Source organism: Lissotriton helveticus, chromosome 5_1, assembly GCF_964261635.1.
Source record: "Lissotriton helveticus chromosome 5_1, aLisHel1.1, whole genome shotgun sequence".
In the NCBI taxonomy this organism is placed as follows: Eukaryota; Metazoa; Chordata; class Amphibia; order Caudata; family Salamandridae; genus Lissotriton; species Lissotriton helveticus.
Genome location: NC_136065.1, coordinates 1,361,908,298 through 1,361,922,113, shown reverse-complemented (window position 1 = coordinate 1,361,922,113; position 13,816 = coordinate 1,361,908,298). Strand labels below are relative to the sequence as shown.

General features: G+C 43.2%; 1 protein-coding gene across 2 annotated transcripts in view; it reads left to right on the top strand.

Moving 5' to 3' along the window:
• The window catches only part of NUDT3 (nudix hydrolase 3), a 351,126-nt gene extending 338,639 nt beyond the window's left edge, over positions 1–12,487 (top strand). The window contains exon 5 of one of the 2 annotated variants that reach the window (XM_078644257.1): positions 8,672–12,487. In XM_078644257.1, the coding sequence (XP_078500383.1) occupies positions 8,672–8,883 (212 nt within the window). In that variant the 3' untranslated portion in view covers positions 8,884–12,487. The remainder of the gene's footprint in view (positions 1–8,671) is intronic. The other variant, XM_078644258.1, reaches the window with a different exon arrangement.
• The last annotated feature ends 1,329 nt before the right edge of the window (positions 12,488–13,816 follow it).

Below are 13,816 nucleotides of genomic sequence, written 5' to 3'. Positions count from 1 at the left end.
GCCTGTCGATTAGGGTGATCCTTAGTTTCCTTGCGTAGTCTGTGGGTGTTAGTACTAGCTCCAACAGCCACTAGGTGAAGTCCCATGGGGAGGTCTTGTTGCCAAAGACCAGAACTTCCGTCTTGTCAGAGTTGGGCTGCAGGCAGTTGGTTTGCAGTCTGCTACCATGCTCCTGCAGTTGGTGAAGTTGGTTCTGACGGTGGTTGTTTTGTCGGTCAATGCGAGGATGAGTTGGGTGTCACTGGCGTAGCAGATGACATGTGTTATCTTGTGATCGGATGATGTTGGTAAGTGGTTTCATGTATATGTTAAAAGGGGATGGTGTGAGGGACGATCCCTGTGGGACTCTGCATATCATTTTCTTGATCTCTGATGTGAAGGGTGGCAACCTGACCCTTTGGGTTTTTCCTGTGAGGATGTATTTGTGGTATTAATAATGTATTGATACTAGCATTGCTTTAAAGGTAATAGTCTATAAGAATCAGTTGACTCCTTTATCCGAATAACCATCTTTGACTGAATAAGGGGGGCGTAAGACTTCCTTTGTGCTAGTTACAGTTTTCTTGTGTAGGGCTTATGCCATCCTTGGACTAGTTCAAGGCACTCATCCAGATCAGAAGATGAAAAAGGGGGATGGTGCGGTAAAAGAGCAAAGTAGATCATTGATGAGTGTGTCAGCAGAACATGTTATGCTGGTTTGTATGGCCCTTATGCATTCAGAGGCCACTTCTGATGTGGGGCGGCCAAAGACCGGGCTGGACAGGCCTTTTATTCCACTCTGCATTTCCCGCGTTGAGCTGGATCCCCTGGAGGCTAGTTTTGAAACCTCAGGGCTGCTAGTGGTATCTTGGTCACTTTCCCCTGCTCCCGTGGCTAATTGTAGTAAACTCTGGGTGGCTTCAAGACAAAACAAGCATTGGCATAACCAATAGGTCTCGCCTTTGGGACCTTATAAATGGACTACTGTTAACAAGTAGGCAGTAGCGCTTGTGAAAAGCACAGCACTCATAAAAAAAAAATATATATTAACATGCGCAAAAGCGGGCCCTTATCCTACTCGAAGTATTGAGATCCTGAAAAATACTCCTTTAAATGCACTCCTGCATCTGGAGTAAATTTATGATTTTCTATAATTCTTTCAAAATAGCAGAAGTACTTTAGGAAAGCTATGGCAATCACCTTTTTCACGTAGTTCTCACCACTGTAAGCATTTACAAAAGCCTATGTTTGTATGATGTACATTTAATGACTCTATAAATGCTTATCAAGAGTGCATTTGCCTATGTAACTTTTCTCTCCATTAATGTATGGCAAAACTTCTTACTCTAAACCACTGCCATTTGTGAGAGGTGTTCTGTTATTGTTTCCAACCAGGATAGCGATGTGCGCCTTCCTTTGCCTGGAGTAAACCTCTGACCATGGTCACAGTCCATGGTATCCTCACCCTGGAACACCCACTGCCTGGTCGTGGGAGTAAACTAACTCCCACGTCGAATTACACATTGGTGGTCTAATTGTATGCCTCAGTAGTTCAGTGTATGAGAGTGATTTCACGTTTTGGTAGTTTGCCACATATATGTACTCCCATAAACCATGTCCTTTGCGTACTTTAGCTGAATCTAGGTGTGTCAATGTGTTTCGGTCAAGCAGGCAGTGCTAAACCTGTTAGCAGAGTTTGCCTTCTTTCACCTGGACAGTCCACGGATGCAAATACCTCCTCAAATGTATAATTTGTTTGGGGGGTGAGGGTGTTTATGTATCGTGAACTCGACCAGAAGGTATCGGAGCGCTTTACACGAGCATCAGTTGCGTTACAGACTAACAAATTCATTTTGTTAGGCACAGAGAAATTAAGTCATTTGCCCAGGATCACAGGATGTTGGGCGTCCTTGCCCAGAATCTTCAGCTTCGAGGTCGACCGGTCTAGCTGTTAGGCCACATACCATTCCCAAGACAGGGTGGTTGCACTCAAAAACCTACGAGAGCAGGGGTGTGCATCATAAACCACAGGCAGGCCGCTCCAGAGCTGCAGATATATTGTAATTAGTAACCCAGCGGACTGCAGAGCGCGAATCCGGCAACTAAACTGCAAATTGCCACTCTGCTTACTTTGTCAGACAGATTTCTATACCAGGGCTGACGGAAGGCGTCCTGGGGCGCGCGCTGCACTCAGCAGAGGTTCTGCTGGCGAGCGATTTTTATTTATTTATTTATTTGTGCATTTTTATATAGCGCGGACTTTACCCGAAGGTGTCGGAGCGCTTCACAATAGGAACAGAACTGATACATGAGAACATTACAAGTGAGCAAAATACAAAAGCAAACGTTACATTAAATGAAGCAAAAAAGACAATTGTGAGCCAACAAAATACAAGAGGTAGCAAACGGTGCATTACAAAAGTGACAATCGTGAACCAACAAAATACAAGAGGTAGCAAACGGTGCATTACAGGAGGCAAAAGTGACGTGTGCAGGTGACAAAAGCGTACAAAGTAAACATAGAGGTATAATACTGCAATATATGGAGGGCACTCAAGCACAAGAACAAACGTTACGTAGGCCATGGTGGCACTTGTGTAGGTATAGAAAATAAACAAATGTAAGAGGCAGAAAACAGTGTGTTACAAGAGAAAGTGACGGGTGCATGTTACACACGAGTACCAAACACAGGAAGAAAGATAATACTGCAATAAATGGCAGACTCTCAAACCACAAGAACACACTGGGAAGACACTTCCATAGTCATGTAAAGTAGATTTTTCTATAATGGAAGGGCTTCCTTCAGATAATAGAGAGGGCATGGATTAAATTTGGAAGTGTCTTTGAAGGAGGAGAACTTTGAGGTTAGTTTTGAAGGCCTGGGAGGAGGTGGTGGTCTGGAGCTGTGGCGGAAGGGAGTGCCATATTTTCACCGCGTTGCCTGAAAAGGATTGTGCCATCGTTCTTTCCTTCTTGAAAGTGGGAGGTTCAAGCAGAAGATTTTCCGCATTACGTGATGGTCTAGAGCCTCCAGAGAGTTTGTTTATTCGGCAGGTAGCGAGTAGAGGAGGAGTGCAAGGCTTTGTGTGTGATACAAGCAGTCTTGTAGATGGCTCTAGCCTCGATTGGAAGCCAGCGGAGGGTGGATAACATTGGTGTGATGTGGTCGCTTCTTTTGGCCCCATAAATGATACTGAATGTAAAACAGATTAAAGGGGGGACAGGTGGGATTCGGGGAGGCCAGTAAGAAGCGAATTGCAGTAGTCCAATCTGGAGAGGACCAGCGATTGCACCTAAGGTCCTGCTCCGGGAAGAAGCGACGGATTCCCCAAAGAAGGCCCAGATGGTATCGAGCAGACTTTGCAATGGAATTGTTGTGGGGGGTTAGATTGAGTTTTTTGTCGAGAATGACACCCAGGGATTTTGCGCTGTTGGCAATGATGGGTTTAGTGTTCAGTAGATTCAACTGATCCATCCATGATTGCACCATGATTGGAGGAGAGATTGAAGAGGAGAAGAGGAGGAATTCGGTTTTGGAGGGGTTCAGAATCAGTTGATGAGTAAACATCCAGTTATGAATGGAGTCGAGAGTAGAGCTTAGGATAGAGAAGATCGTCAGTGGAGGCAACCTTGAGGTAGATTTGAGTGTCGTCAGCATAGAGATGATAGTGGATCCCGGATTTACTTAGGAGATTTCCTAGTGGTTCTAAATAGAGGTTGAACAAAGTGGGTGCAAGTATAGAGCCTTGAGCAACACCTTGACCTACCGCCACAGGAGATGAAAGACTGTTCGCTATTTTGATCATTTGTGATCTATCAGAGAGGAAGTAGGCAAACCATTTAAGCACAGTGCCCTCCATGCCCATTCTCTGTTTAAGAATGTTGAGGAGGGTGTTGTGATTGACAGTGTCAAAGGCTGCCGAAAGGTCAAGGAGAATTAGAAGACAGGACCCCCCCCCCCCCCCCTCGAGTCGAGGATCCTCAGAGCGTCATCAACCACTTGCAGTAGGGCTGTTTCAGTGCTGCAGTTTTGAATGAAGCCAGACTGGAAATTGTCAAGAAGATCATTGTCCTTGATATGACTAGAGAGTTGTTTCGCTACACATCTTTCTGTAATCTTCGCAAGAAAGGGTAAGTTAGTGATGGGGCGGAAGTTGTTGAGGTCAGACGCATCAGCAGTTGGTTTTTTAAGAAGCGGGGTGACCTGCCCAGTTTTGAAGGAGACAGGAAGGGAGCCTTGATAGAGGGAGAGGTTGACCAGAGTGGTCCAGTAAGAGAGGGAAAGGGTATAAAAGTCAATGGCACTGGGGATGGGGTCCAGATGATGGTTGGAGGGCTTTGTTTCGCGGATGCACTTGAGAAGGGCATCTTCAGAAATGGGGTCAAAGTTTTGCCAAATGGCTAAGGACTTGCACTCCTCTGGAGGGGTAGGATGAGCGACCTGATCCACAAGTGATTTCACTTTTTCGTCGAAGAATATAACGAAATCCGCTGCTCTCTTTGCAGAATCCTCCAACTTGGAGGAAGGGAGAGAGCGGTCAGGACTCTTGATGAGATCGAATAGTTTTTTGGGTCTATTTTTGGCTGAGTCAAGGAGGGTTTTGAAGTGCGCCGCTTTCCCAGGGAAGATGTGTTTGTGGTACTTGGATCTTGCGGAGCGAAGCGTGGACAAGTTATCGGTGGAGGGCACTTGCCTCCATTGTTTCTCCAGGAATCTTAGCTGCTTCCTTTCTTCATAGAGGGATTTGTTGAACCAAGGTGCTGAGGGGGTGGGCCTTAACCTTTTGCTTTTGAGTGGAGCGACGTTTCATTTCATCTGCAAGAACTGTGAGGCAATGGGAGGTGAGATCGTCAACATCTAGGTTCGGGTCTAGCCTTGGAAGTGATAACAAAGCTGATTCACAGAGGGGACCGACATCAATATTTTTAACATCACGGAACCAGGAGATAGCCCTCTTGGGTTGGCCAAGTGTAGTAGCGTGTGATAGTTGAATAGAGAATGGGATGGGGCCAATCAGCGGCCAGCCCCAGGGCACGGTGGCCATTCTTCATTAGTGATCCCTCTGGTTTCAAGGCTGGAGGTATGTGTCTAGAATAAGCACAGATCTGTTTCCTAGGAAATGATTTCTCATAATGATAGGGCTTGCAGGACTTTCTAGGCGGAACTGGTTGTTAATGTCTAGGTGGACGTTTAGTTGACTGGTTATAAGTGGCTTCTAATGGCTTTCTGTTTTTTTCCTATTTTTTTTTTTTTTTTTACACTCTGGCAGTATTGTGTTTTTAAAAACCAACGCAGGATCATATGGTGAAATAAAAAAAAAAAAAGTACTGTGAGACGCCACTAACTAGTCCCAGGATGAAACTGTAGTCAACTGCAGTGTTTTACCCTTTTTTGTAATCTTTTTTCTCTCAACATAAAGGACTGTTTACTTGCCGAAAAAAGTATTACAGCTATTAGGAACACTGGACATTATTGTAATCAGATCGCAAAGTTTGGAAAGTCAATTTAGCCTTGGAAAGACATTCAGCTGCGGCCGTGGAAGTAGAATCTTCAGGTTAGAGTAATTCAAAGCTGACAGTGCCATTTCTTTGCACCAGGATATATAACATTTTCCTTAGATGTAATTAAAACTAGAAAATATTTTTGTCTGATCCAGGTACACTAGTCTGTTAGGAAGCACCCAGAGTATTGTACATGATATTTGATTAAATAATATTAATTAATTGAAAGCATATGGCTGCCACATTTAGGAGGCGGCATGTGCTCTTATTTCCACTATTTTTGTGGCATATACTAGTAGGATAAAAAATCACTAGTTTGCTACAGCCAGACCAACAGACATAGATTTTGACAATGCTTGTTGTTTTAGAAACCAGTGGCTGTACCCCAAGCAGCTCAGGAGCAACCCCGCTCCACTCCCTGTATTTTCCTGTAGCATGCTGCTGCCCTCTGAGTGCCCACTTGTGCTGCTAGTTTTGGGCTGCCCTAAGCGGGCTGGTCTCTTTTGAGGAATGCAAGCCTCCAGTGGGGCTAGGGAGGGGGTGGATTTTCGGCACAGTGGTGGGAGGTGAGGGCCTTTTGAACTGGCGGGAGCTCTAAGCATCAAAGAGGGAGGAAAAGAAAGTTTAAACAAGCGCAGCAGCGAAAGTGAAAGCGACCGCTCTGTGATTAATTAGTAACATGAGCCACGATAAGGAAAGAATGCAGCTGGCACATTGTGCGCCGCTGCTCACTCCCAATAACCAAACGCCGTGGGAGGGAACCTTTGCAGAAAAGGTGGGACATGCACCCGCCTTTGGCCATTTGCGTGCTTTCATTATTGAATGCCACATGCAAAGGCCAATAGAATGTGTGTGATTTACCAAACTCACACGGAGAAGTTTAGGGGAAGTTGGAGTGCTCACAAGAAGCCTCCCATAGAGCAGCGCATGCGCTAGACTTAAAAAGAGGGAGGGAGAAAGTAGAGAGAAAGGGATCAGAGGGGCAAAAAAGAATAGATGGATGGAAAGAGACTGATTGCGAGAAGACGAAGGAAGCTTGTTTGGGTTCAGCATTTTTGCCAGTGTTGCTTTTAGTTCCTGATTCCGACCCCGAGCACGTCCAGCAGATGAGGCATATAGAATAATACAAAAGAAAAGGCATTGTATATTCCATCAAGACTAGATTGGAAGCAATTGCAGCCTGGCCATAAACTAAAATGAAGAGGTAATATGGCCAGGACAGTAGTTTGAAGGTGGCTACTTGTCACTTTCTACAGTCTGGGGACCAATGCTCATGTTTTGTTCTCTCTCATCAGTGCGTTTGAGCTGAAGTGCAATGGGATGAATATGTTAATGACAACACCTGGTGGCCTACCATGTCTACATGCAGCCTTTTCCCTCTGTTTTTGTGAGCTTCTAGTTACACAGTAGCATTGGTGACAGAGCAGCACAAGTCCACGGTGCTATATATGCCAAGCACTCCTGCAGCACAATGGGTATTGGCTAGGCACCAACGTGCCGTTTGTGGTCTATGGGGACTATTATAAGTTTTTTAGTGTTTGAGCACTGCCCTCTTGATTTCAGTTTAGAACCACAGGTTTCCTCTATCCAAAATGTTTTCTGCAGCATGAAGTCTGGTTGGCCTACTTTTTCTTGAATTACTACGATCTCTCGCTTGGTAATTAGCTTCCAACCCTTATAACTAAGAGGGAGCCAAATATAACAATAACAAGCATTGGCAATAACTGTAGGTCTGACTTGTAACTGAAAGTGCCTCTTCAGTCACTGTCGAGTTTAGGCAGTCAATAACTCATCATACATGCGCCCTTTACTCATCTATGCACTCATGCATCTGTCCATCCACCCCATTGCCTCAATCTTGCATTCACTAATGTACAATTAAACACACTCAACATGCATATGCAAGATACATTTGAAAAAAAGTAGAAGTAAGAATAAAGGGTGTAGCCTAAATGAGAATGTGGCAGTTAAATGCTTGCAATGATCGATAATTTAAAAATTCAACATAGAATCATTGGCATCTTGGGTTGATATTGTGCATAGTCTAGCCCACAATGTAATACCAGGCCTGCTGCCTTTATCATATGCTTTCCACAATATATATGTCAACCATACTCCCCGTTTCATAATTTTTCATAACAAACCGATTAGACCTCTGGCATTTCACATACCTTTTTCTAAATAGACCTCCAACGTTTTTCATTGGCTTTTCCCCATAACCCACTCATGCCTAATGTATTCTACAAAGGCGTCCCCCTAAGCAGCTATATTAGGTGCATATGCAGTCATAAAAATATGCAGAAAATTACAGTTGGCAAAACAGTAAAAAAAAAACTAGTGGGGATTGTCATGGTGTAAATCTTCTATCCATCCGAGTTGGATAGAGAGAGTAACCAACACAACACCCTTGCCTAGCACCGAATTTGCTAAGTTCCATACAGAAAATGAACAGTCTGCAGTCTATAACATAGTGTAATAATATTCTGCCGTAAAAGGCCTACTGCCGTAAGTAAATGCTTTTCATAATAAATAGTTTGGGGCCTACTGCCCTTTTTGTAATGTTCCACAATAAAAAGACTAGCTTTTGAACGGCCATGCTATCTGCTTTGAAAGAGCCTCCTGCAGATGTGGCATCTAGGGAGCCAGCCGGTTGAGCATGAGGTTGAAAATTGGGTTCTGTCGAGCAATGTACTTAGATCTCATAAACGAACCTGCTTCACGTTGCAAGTACATGCAACTTGCATCTTAGTACCCTTCCAGTATATTTGGTTCCCATGTTAAGAATACATGAAGATTTACAGGACTTTGTCTGATAAATACTTGCCCAAAATACTTCAAAGTTAACATCGGCTTGTGTATACAACTTCACTAGTTTTGTTTGAGCCCTTTGTTCCCCAGAGATATCTGCTGACAAAAGATTGCACTGCTTATCAGTCGTCGAATTGAGTATACATACCAACGTTAATCTGTTAACCTGTAGCTATAATACCGGCCAAGGGTATTCCTGTTCAACCCTGCATTTTTGTGGAACATGATTTAGAAGTAAAAAGTGCTTTGTTGTGCATTTGTAGCTAGGCCGGCTTGTCCCGTTCTCGTTATGGCGACTCACCACACAGCAATACCAGAAATAAAAAGTAGAGTGCATTAGAATGGTTCCTAAAACGTGTGCTTTTTGTTTCTTTTAATGCAGTGGATGATCTCTCTCCTCCCTCTTCCCACACAGGAAGGAAGAGGGAATGGTTCAAGGTGGAGGATGCCAGACAAGTCCTGCAGTGCCATAAACCTGTTCAAGCCTCTTACTTTGAAACTCTCCGGCAAGGTCGGCTGGCAAACAACGGCACGCCTTCATTGGGCTCCGCATACACCGCTTCCAGTCAGAGCTCGCTGTCCGATATCAGATGACGGAGAGTCTTCAGGAATCTGAAAACCATTTTGGATAAGACTGAAAAGCCTGCCTTTCCTATACCCTTCTTTCTCCTTGTCCCCTTTTACCCTGCCCCTGTGTTGGGCAAGACACAGGCAGGAGTCCCGCCAAAAGCAGTGTTTGTTGAGAATGTTGCAGTTTAGTGCGGAATGGAATGTCTCCCTTCCAGGGGCCTCGTGGCTTCCCATTCCCATTTCTGCGCTCTCCCGAGGATGATTTTGTAAAATAATTATTTGTGCATGAAATGCCCCTCTACCACACTATCCCAGTCCTGTGTGCTAGAAAAATAGAAAAGTATTACCTCTATTGTACCTTCCCCCCCTCCCTTCTTGAGACGATATTACCAACTCCTATGGAATGCAGCTTCTTTTCAGCGCCCCAATGCCAGTTTGACACCCGCACCACCTGTATGTGATGATAAAATCAGTTTTCTCTTTTTCCATCTTCACATTGTTGCCACCTGCTAGAGTCCTTCCTATCAAACTTGGAACTTAGCATTCTCCTTCTGTCTAACACTGTCTCTTTCAGGCATGTTAAGTCCAGAGCCGCCCCACCATTGACCTTACTCCCGTTTGATGACCTGCTGGCCACATATCCCTGCCTCATTCCTCTACCTATAATGCTAATGAATCCAATTCATGCAGTAACAGATATCTACAACACACACAAACTGGCCGTAGTTCTCCCACTCCAGCCCACCCTCTTCCCTGTTTCGATTTTGGGTGATAATTTTGGCAGATATTTCATGCACAGTCTTGAACTTTGTATAGTGGTGCTCCATATGAGCTATACAAACATGAAACTATAGTAACCCCTACCTTCTATGCATCAGGGCGGGATCTGAGACGCGAGATATTGAAGCACTCTTCTAGTCCTGGCACAGGGTACTGTAGAAAACATTAAAACTATGTAAATGCCTTTCTTTTTAATTTTTTTTTTGTGGTGAGTCCTTCCCCTTTAAATGCTTTGCTATTTTTTTGGCTCTTAGCAGGTGCTGGCACAATTGAACTACCCTCTACAGCGAGTGTTAACATGTTGCCGGCCTTTTCTGTGGCCAGCAGGGAAGTCTGCTGTTCCTTCATTTCTTGGTGCTGCGCGTCATTCGTTTGATCTTTTAGGATTTAGAGCTCCATTGCAGGGCCATGGTGCATCTCCCAAGAGGCATCTCCCAAGGGGCAACTAACCTCCTGAAGGCAGGGTTAGAATTCTAACATTGTATATTATTCTGAAGGCACCACTTCCTACTGCAGACCTATGCACTTGCACACCGGTCCAAGCCTGCTCCCGGATGCAGTTCTTTGGTGTTTGTATCACGGTGTACATGCAGCACTGCTTCTGGCGTAATTGCCGGAGGTGCTTTTTTTAATGTGAAATTCATGGTGTCTCTTTGCCAACAGTACTTTGGTCCTGTGTATGTTTGTGCGTGTGTTATGGTTGGTGGATGGACCGGTATCTTCATTTTGAAAGGAGGAGAGCGGTATACAAGAGTTGGGTAAAAGGAAACCAGTTTTTTTACAGTGAAGTTATTGCCTCCCACACCCCCTTTCTTCATACATGCTAAAGATGCTGCTCATAATTTTCATGAGAACGGCCATATCATCTTGCATCATTCAGATGCCAGCGTTATTGTGGCTAGAGTAGTGTGCAAAAAAAAACAGTCACTAGGAGTTTATTTTCCTTCACACGATCATAAGGCACCCTTTGTTTTTTAAAAATTATTAATACTCTGAAGCATGTTAAACCAAGGTCACAGAGGACACATATACTGTCTGGATTACTGTGACTTAAACAGCCAGCCAGGCACTCCATACTGACAACCTATGACATAAAATAAGTTTTGAACCACCACCTCCAAAATAGTTATTCCGTTGTCTTATAATATAAATGCTTGGTTACTTCCGACAGATTAAATCCTTTGATGGCCTAAGAGCCAATGGTAAGACATCTTTGATTCAGGCAAAGGATCCCAACGTGAAGTCAGGCTTCTTTTTTTGACGGCTTGAACCAAACTGGACTACTAACCTTAGCTACAGATGACTATTGAAATTCTATTTGATGCTAGTTTTGGCTGTGTCTGGAGCTTCTGTTTGTTCGGTGAGCAGTCTAGGTATTTTCATAATTTTAAAGAATCATTTAGGCTAAGTGAAGGTTGCATGGCTCACCTTACCCTAATCCTCTCTGTGCCACTGAATGTTGAAGCAAACAACATCCTGACCTCCCCACACCCAAGAGTTGTGATGCTGCCACTAAACACCTTGTAACAGTGGAAGTCATTTTCCTGTCTAAAATCAGAGATGATGGTTGTTTCAATACTTTTTACCTCAGTGAAAATTGTTCTGCCCTCATGTAATCCTCCTATTTAAGTAGTTCCTAGTCTCTGTTTAGCCCTGCATCGTAGTCTACTCTAGTTATGGGCTTCACTCCTAGTGATGTTTTGCAAAACAAATCTCACAAAAACTAACTGTTCAGCAGTACCTCATCTTAGTTATGTTTCATGGCCTGTTTAATATTTATGGGTACTACGTTGCCAGAATGTGTTAATTTGCTTTACCTTCCCCCACACCTTTATTCCCAGTTTAAAATGCTTGTTACAACTTCTCCTTGGCACACACAGGTTACATTTACCCTTCCTTTAAGTATGTGACTAACATAACTGATTTATAATTTGGAGCCAAGCACATGTCCCTTTTGTCTGGAAAAGTACTAGAATGTTCTGTCGGCTCAAAACATAAAAAATACTGGAAACATGAGATTGCCTGTGGAAAATTGGAGTAATATTGTGAAAAGGCTGCAGCTACTCCAGAATTTCCACATTCCTTTCTACTGCACGGATTAAGTCTCTTGCAGTGTAACTGAGCTTAAGGCATTCAGTATCAAAATACTCGAGGTACTCTTGGTATGGTGCTGCTCACAAGCCTCTCCTCGCTTTCCTTTCGGTACTGTGCTGTTCGAATCTATTGTGGTACCATGTTGCTTGATTCACTGTATGAAACTTCTAGAATGTACTCTCCACAATCTTGGTTCTACTGGAAGTGGTTAAAGGTGCATGCATGAATTCATGTTGAGAATTTCCATTGTAAATTGTCATGTAGTGGAAGGTCATTTGCAAGCAGGCTACTGTGGCATAAAACTGTATGCACACTGTTGGCATTCTGCCTCGCGTGTAAGATGAAGACTCCACTCTAAGATGTACGTGCATGTTCCTATATCAGTCAGAGAGCATCACATACTCGCAGCCTTAATCCTTTTTGTTGATTGTGTGTGTGCGTGTGCGTGTGTGGAGGGTCTTGGTAAGTAGGGCTGGTTGTTCCGATCCTCTCTCCCGCCTACAAAAATAGAATTTAAAAGTTAATTACAGCCTTCTCAGTGATACTAGGAAGGACTGCTGCTGATTTTTTTCTCTCATCATTAAAAAAAAAAAAAAATCTACTCTGGAACCTCTCCCGACCGGATCTCCCCACCTGTTTTTACTGGGCTGTGAACAGAAATGTTATATATAGGGTAGACTGTTGTTCGTTGACTTGCTAACAGCTTTTTGTTTTTGGGTCAAGACAATAAACTGTGCCAAGAACGTGTTTTTAACTTGACTGGCAGTGTTTATTTGGCTGGTGTGGGAAAATACTGACTGGTGCTGCAGAGGTGTGAGAAGACAGCTATTAACCTTCCAAAGTTTTTATTATGCTAGCCAGTGTGGCTAAGCCAAAGGCACATCAAAAATGTTATCTACACATTAACAATGATTTCACACTGTTTAATTTGAAATCGTATTTTTCAAAAGTACCATAAAACTGAAGCAGCACTCAGAAGGCAATTGATGGAAGCAGAAGGCTCTAGTTACAATAATTCTAATTGTTGTTCTCATCTACATCACTAGTTCGATTTTCCAGCTAGCCAGTTATCTGGCACCACACTGACCCTGGGAGTAAGCTCATCTTAGCCAGGCATACATACGCCAACTGTTTTTGGGATTATCATCGATATGGTAGCCCATTCTGTGCCATCCTCACAAAGTTAACACAAAAAAGGGCAACTGCACCATAGGCAACCATAGTGCCCTCCCCTGGTGTCGAATAGTACCAGTGAACATGTTCCAGCTAGTGTCCATAGTCCAATAGTAGCTCCACTGTCCATTTAACACAAATTTAAGTTCTGACCGAAAGGACCTGATAAAATATTAGTATCAGTATGTGCCTTTCCCTGAACTTCCAGTCTCGCAGTCTACCAAAGGAAACCATCGCCTCCACCTCTGTCACGGTTTTCATTCTTGCAAAGAATCAGTAAATCCAACAATACTGATTCAGAACCTGAGAAAAAACAATGTATAAGTATTGAAGATGTGAACTTTAACTGGCCACGGTATAAACTTTTGAAGCAAAAGGAATTAAACATAAAATAAATATTTTGTATCCAAAGTATAAAGCATCAAAAATGCTCTGTTTCAATAAATAAGATTGGCCTATGCTCCAAGAGCAAATCTATTTCATGCTCATAAGGTGTTTATGATAATTTTATATTCGTGTCATTTTAATATGTCTATGCTATTGGAATAAAAGCCCTATTATATGTATCCTACCTTATACGATGCTTAACTATGTGTGGAAATAAGCCACACCCAGACCTTGCTTTTCAAGGTACCAATGAAGTACTGTGCCTTTAAGAATTCAAGAAACTGTCTGCCTTCCATTCATGCAGTGGTAAGTCATGCAAATATTTTTATCAGGCTCACAGTGAAGGACCTGTAATCCTTTCTTGATGTTTATTTTTGACCGGAAATTAATGTTTGGTCGGGATTTGCACTTACTCAACACGTTTGATAGTTTGCTCTTAACAGCATGTTTTGTAAGTAAAGAGCCTTTCTTTTTCCTTAAGGGATTAACTCAATTAAGTGTAACGCATCAGTGTATATGTTTG